At 33.2% G+C, this 6864-nt stretch overlaps 1 protein-coding gene across 1 annotated transcript; it reads right to left on the bottom strand.

Moving 5' to 3' along the window:
* Positions 1-261: 261 nt before the first annotated feature.
* Positions 262-6594, bottom strand: LOC128216401 (E3 ubiquitin-protein ligase TRIM33-like). The gene is made up of 3 exons (XM_052922960.1): positions 5598-6594; positions 5174-5290; positions 262-875 (listed from the first exon to the last, which is right to left on the bottom strand). The coding sequence occupies exons 1-3, from the start codon at positions 6592-6594 to the stop codon at positions 262-264; spliced, it is 1728 nt and encodes a 575-aa protein (XP_052778920.1).
* Between the last annotated feature and the right edge of the window lie 270 nt (positions 6595-6864).

Below are 6864 nucleotides of genomic sequence, written 5' to 3'. Positions count from 1 at the left end.
AATTGACATACATGATCTATACTAAGTTGAATACTTTTACGAAATAATCCGAATCAGGTCTATGATACTGTTTGCAGGTGACAAACAACATCTTCCTCAGTGAACGGTAAGCCACACTGTGTGGCCACTCTATCCCCTCTTCCCTCCCCAGCAGTTGGGTTATCTTGCCGGTGAGCGTGTTCAGTAACATGATGTTGTGACTGTCCTCCCCACACACGAGCAGCTGGTTGTCCCATACGGCTGTCAGGCCACGTGGGTATTTCAGTAACGGATCTTATATGACTGGAGCACCTCTAGTGAGATGCTCAGCTTGGTTATGGTGTTGGTGCCCCCGTTCGAGACATATATAACTGGAGGAGTCTGGCTCTCTCTGGTCACTGTCAGATACTCAGGATATTGAAACAAAGATTTTCCACTGCTGTCTTTGTCCGCACTCTTCTTCACCTTTCCCTTCATGTCCATCAACACAACCTTGGCTGGGAAGGAGAAGGATACTAGCAATTTGTCATCACAGAAATCTATTCCACGACATTCTCTATCTACTTTAACAATATCCAGTAATGTTTCATTTCCCTGAGTAGATACGAACTGTATCTTTCCCTCTTTAGGCAGAGTGACGGCTGCCCTGTCCCCGGGCAGGAGACACAGGTCCCACGGACCACCTGGAAGTTTCACCTGGGACACCATCTTTTTGGTAGTGGTGTCCACAAGCTTTACTGAGCAATTGTAGCGGTCAGCCAGAAGGAGCCTGCCTCTGGACAGAAGGGCCATACTGGTCAGCCAGAAGTCACGGGTATCATCTGATGTCTTCACAGATATGTCTGGCTGTCTGATGAACTTTGCCTGGCTTAGGTCTGAACTGCCTTTGAAGTGGTCTGAAAGTAAACATTACCATAAAAAACACAAATAAAAAAAAATGTTTTGTTTCATCACATTTTAAAATGAATAATAATAATAATAATAATAATAATAATAATAATAATAATAATAATAATAATAATAATATTATTATTATTATTATTAATAATAATAACAATAATAAATCCTTTCATTCAAAATTTTATAATAAGTCCTTTTGTCGATAGTCCTTATATTTTACCGCAATGATATACAAAATGACGTATAGTATGTAGTTGCCTATCTTTTTTATATAAAATATCAAAGAATGCGAAAATCATTTTTGCATAACGAGTTTCCATTGAATATAATGTTATTCAAAAGTACCTTAAAGCACATTGGTCAGTCGGAAACATAGAATACATACTATTGAATCATTTCACTGAAAAAAGATCAATAACATTTTATTATGTTGGCAAATAGTTAGCCCTCTTCTTAACAACGCATCAAACTGTTTATTTAAATGAAACCTTCGCACAATAGCTCAATGGTCTATAAACATTAAATTCGGGATTGTACAGTGTAAAATCGTTTTCGGAGTTCTGTAGACTATTAACTTGTATATATATATATATATATATATATATATATATATATATATATATATATATATATATATGAACTTTAATTATGTGTTTTTTACTTTTGAGAAAAGGTTTCAATATACTAATATGAATCATCATTGCTGTAGCAGTGTTGATTTAAAATGATTAGGGTAAATATGAAGTAATACAGAGCAAATGTATTTATCTGAAACTAAAAGGTAGATAAGTGTTGCCCTTTGGTCTAGAAATGTGTATTAGAATGGAGCGGATTTTGCATATTTGGATTTCATGAGGCGCAAGGCCACTGAAATTAATAACCGCAAGAATCCACGAGAGTTGAATACGACATTTCAGATCAAAACGCAATATTAGTTACCCTAATCATATATATTACTGGCTTAGTCACTTAAAAGACATATGTTTTTTCTATATAAAAATAAATAAGTTTAATTATACAATATTTTGTATTATTACGTCATTTCAGCATTGTCACATTTGTCTATGATGTCACGTCAGCAGAGTAGAATACACCCGAGTTGCACTGACAGAAGAGGAATACGGACAACCGTATACGATATGTATAGCGCATGGAATTATGACCGGTACAGAATAAGTATAAATACTGTAATGTAATACCCACACAGTTTAGTATATATTCCAGGGAAAATAAAACAATGGGGGAAAAAATGCACATAATTTTTTCGGTGGATTTGTGTCAAATCAGGCATCACATTTAACATACTAAAAATATAGAGCAATCACATTGTGCAAAATGTGATTTTTGGGGTAAAATGTTGGAAAAATTAAATAAAAGTGAGAATTTCTGGGATATGCCAATTACTTTGTCAATTTTACAATAAAATCACCAGAACAGTTGTATATAATAGATATCATACTATATTATAATATACCTAAGTATAGAAGCTACGTAAATTTGTGAAATGTGATTTTTGGGTAAAATGTTTGGAAAAATAAATGAAAATGAGAAATTCTGGGATTTGCCAATTACTTTGTCAAATTTCGCAATAAAATTATCAGAATTATTGTAATTAATAGGTATTTTACTACAGTATTTTATACCTATGGTTTAAAAACTACGTATTGTGTGAAGTGTGAGTTTTGGTGTAAAAGGTTTGAAAAATTAAATAGAAATGAGATTTTCTGGAAGTTGCCAAGAATTTTGTCAATTGTTGCAATACAGTTTTCCATAATCACTGTAATTTATAGATATTATAGTACAGTACAACAAACCTTAAGTATATAAACATTGTAGAGTGAGAAATGAGATTTATGGGGCAAAATGTTTGAAAAATTAAATAAAAGTGAGAATTTCTGGAATTTGCCAATGATTTAGCCAAATTTTGTTAGAATACTGCAAGAATTAGTTATTTAATAGGTATCATATTACAGTATAGCAAATCTTAAGTATAGAAACATCGTATTGTGTGAAAGGTGATTTTTGCAGTTAGAAGTTTAAAACATTAGATAAAATGAAAAATTCTGGATTTTGTCAATAACTTGGTCAAATTTGCAACATTTTTTTTAGGGTAAACTCACTTTTCACAAAAGCTAATGTGTAAATATATAAGGTATGTTATGGTGCTGTATGATAAGTAGTTAACAAAATTATTCTGGTACATTTATTGTTCAATTAAATTTTGATATGGACAAATTCCAGAAATTCATATTTTTGTTTACATTAGTATACATTTTTAATTTTTTACTCCAAATATCATATTTTACAATAAATAATGAGTCGACACATTAGGTATGTTATGTTGCTGTATACTATCTATTAAATACAGTTATTACGGACTTTTTATTGCTAAATTTAATTTCAATGTAAACAAATTCCTGAAATTCATCCTTTTGTTTACATATATTAACATTTTCCCCCAAATTCCTATTTCACAACAGACAATGTGTCTATACATTAGATATGTTATGGTGCTATATAATATCTAATAAACATAAATATTCTGAATTTCTATTGCTAGATTTATTTTTGATAACGACAAATCCCAGAAATTCATATTTTTGTTTATATTTTATAATATTTTACCCCAAAAATCACATTTAACAATATATGATGAGTCTACACAATAGAAATGTTATGGTGCTGTATACTATCTAACAAACATAGTTATTCTGAAATTTCTATAGTTAGATCTGATTTTGATATAGGCAAATCCCAGAAAAAATACTTTTGATTACATTTTCTAACATTTTACCCAAAAAATCATGTTTATGAATATATGATGTGCCTAAACATTAGGTATGTTATGGTGCTGTATAATATCTATTAAAAAGAGTTATTTCTGATTTTTTATTGCTAAATCCAAATTTGATACAGACAAATTCCAGAAATTCATACTTTTATTTACAATTTTCAACATTTTACCCCAACAATCACATTTTGCACTGTTATTTTTTTCTATACTTTTTTCCACGCACAGTATATATCAAACAACACAAATATGCAAAAATCATTTCTGTGCATTTTTCCCCTTTATTTGTATTTTCAGCCACAGCATATTCAATAAGATACGCCTTGATGTTTGTACGTGAGCTATAACAACCCTTAATAAAATGAGTTCATAGAAACTATTTATAATCCAGTGTAATACGATATGTAAACGCCTGGAATTATGACTGGTACAAAATAAGTTTTATACTATAAATACTGTATTGTAATACCCACACAATATAGTATATAGCATTCAACGGGATACGCCTTAATGTTTGTACATGAGCTATAACACTCTGTAACAAAATGACCTATAGAATCTATTTAATGTTTTCAGTTATAATCAGTGCTATACTGATTAGAGCATGTTTACTATTCGGACTTCAACAGAAGAAATCAATGTTGAATTAAATACTTCACAAAAATAAACAATAACTGTAACATAATATTTATCATTGGTTTTAACAAACTTAACTCTAATTTACATATACAGTATTTCGATTAACGTCATAATTAACGTTTTAATACAAAACATATTGAATAAGAAAAAGGTATAGGGGTTAGATTATTTGATATTGCGCAAAAACGTAGTCGGTAAGGTACATCTTTCTAAGTATCAGGCGATTTGTAATAAAAAAATGAATAAATGTATTTAAAAGAATAAAAACAATAAACGAACAGTTTTTTTTCACAAATTAAAGAAAGGCACACTTCTGTCAGCGAAAATTGACGTTTTAGACGAATTTTAAATTAAAAACGCAAAACAAGACATAGAAAGATATATATCCGTGAACGTTTTCATAAGACGCACTTGAGGTGGAAAATTCATAGCGATGAACGAAGAATTGATGAATATATCGGTTATTGTAGCTGGAACGCAAACATATGACAGACGTCTCAAAAGTGACGTCAGTGGTATATTTTGAAGACTCGTAGTTTCAATACAGTTCCGAATATTGAACAAGTAAAAATATTCCCTAACTGGACATATGCTATTCTATTCGTATATTTCAGACATTAACGCGAAAATTCTCTCAGAGTCGCGTTCCACCTTAAGTTTATTTGGATCTTAATTTTATTTTTGATATATGGTTTGTCGTAGTATTTTATTATTTTACTTTTGTTAAGTACTTTACAACATAGTTTTTAACGTAACTTCATCGTGCCTGGTTAGCTTGAATTACGTCAACAAGATTTTTGAAAACAGATTCATCAACTGCAATACGTAAGGAAATGTCAAAATTGTCTGCGATTGTACACAAACCTTTCTGTGGTACACCTTTCTTGTATTTTTGTTGTTGCTGCATCGTCTCGAGTTGCGGTGGCTGCTGCTCCTTTTGTTGTTGTCGTTCTTGCTGCCCTACCGCCGAAGTTGATTCGCCTGGAAATATGACGGTTGTAAATTAAGTAAAATATACATACCGTATTGTTATAACTAAACAAGTATATATCATTCAAAATTATATGGCTTAAGTTTATTTGTATCTCAATTTTATTTGCGAAATAATATTTGTCGAAGAATCTCAATATGCCATTTCTGTAAAGCACTTTGTGAACTTTACAACATAGTTTTTAACGTAACGTTAACGTGCCTGGTTAACTTGAGCGACGTCAACAGGCTTTTGAAAACATACTTATAAACTGCATTACTTAGGAAATGTCAAATTAGTCAGTTGTTGTACGCAAACCTTTTTGTGAAACAGCTTTCATCTGTTTTTGGTGTTGTTGCGTCGTCTCCTGATGCAGTTGATCCTGCTTCGTCTGCGTTTGTCCATGTTGCTGCCCTAACACCGATGTCGAATAGCCCTCTTCTAACCGTCCTATTGCTTTTTCAGAAGCTATTAAGTGTTCAGTTGCGGGGTCCCTGTGAAACTTGTATCGCGGAACTTCACTCCTCCTGCTCACCTCTTCTAGGGCTGCCTGGAAACCCGCCAGCTCTTTTATAGCTCGCTTTCCTACTATTAATAGCTGGTTGCTATTGTTGTCCTGTGCCTGTAGCTCCGACTTTAGTTTCTCAATGGATGAGTTCATGTTTGTGCATTTTGATTTCAATTCATTTAGCAGTGTCTTGGATGTTTGTTTCTTCTGATCAATTTCTGCCAAAAGTTCGTTTTCCCTTTTATCCAGGTACTGGTTCATTTCATTCCTGAATTTGCGAAGCTCATTGATATTGGTAAAGCTTTCTTCGTCAACTGATTTCATGATCGCCTGTATGTCGTGTAAAAGTTTGCCGATGTCACTAGCCGTCTGGACAAGTCCTGTTTTCAGGTTGTTGTATTCTGCACCCTCTTTGTACCGCTTTGCCACTTGAGAAATTCTTTCAATAGTGCATGAGCTGTGTACTTTCTCAGCCAAGCAGTCTCCACACAGAGGTACCTCATGATTTGGACAAAAGTATTTTATGAACTCTTCGGCATGACGCTCACATGTTTCTGTAAAATACTTAATCTCACTCTCTGGTTGGAATGAAGAAAACATGGTACTCTTGTCCTTGAGAGCGTGGCTTTTGGTAAACTTCATATTCCTGTGTACTCGGGCACAGTTAGAACACAGGAACTCCTTGCAGACGGTACAGAAGGCATCAGGAGAGATGATCTTGCCATCGTTCGCACATGGCTGGCAGAAGGTAAGATCAGATACTGATCCTGTTCCCTCGGGTGCCTTTTTCCCCGAGCCTGCATCCATCTTGAGTCTTAAGTCATAATATGAATGATAAATATATTTTAGGTTTATTAAGTTTTCAACAATTTACAGGAGCGGCTCCAATAGCTGACGTTAGAAAGGGCATAACAAAGGGGCGAAACATTTTGACATGCACGCCTCACTCAAAACCGAATCTATTTGAATCACATTGTTGACAGGGGAGGTGGGGCTACTCCCTTAAGAAAGTTTTTTTTAAATTACCATGCCGAAATAGTGCAATTCAGGCATATTGTATTATCTAATTCTCCTATA

This window comes from Mya arenaria, chromosome 14 (genome assembly GCF_026914265.1).
Source record: "Mya arenaria isolate MELC-2E11 chromosome 14, ASM2691426v1".
Taxonomy (NCBI): domain Eukaryota; kingdom Metazoa; phylum Mollusca; class Bivalvia; order Myida; family Myidae; genus Mya; species Mya arenaria.
Note: the sequence above shows the minus strand (reverse complement) of the source record. Positions and strands in the feature narration are given on the sequence as shown.

Bases quoted from the DNA above. Each gene is read 5' to 3' on its own strand.
- LOC128216401 (XM_052922960.1), bottom strand. From the start codon at position 6,594: ATGGATGCAGGCTCGGGGAAAAAGGCACCCGAGGGAACAGGATCAGTA. The intron at 5,291-5,597 runs GTTTGCGTACAA...TCATATTTCCAG, and splicing joins GAAAGCTGTTTCACAAAAAG to GCGAATCAACTTCGGCGGTA. The intron at 876-5,173 runs GTTTGTGTACAA...GTTTACTTTCAG, and splicing joins GAAAGGTGTACCACAGAAAG to ACCACTTCAAAGGCAGTTCA.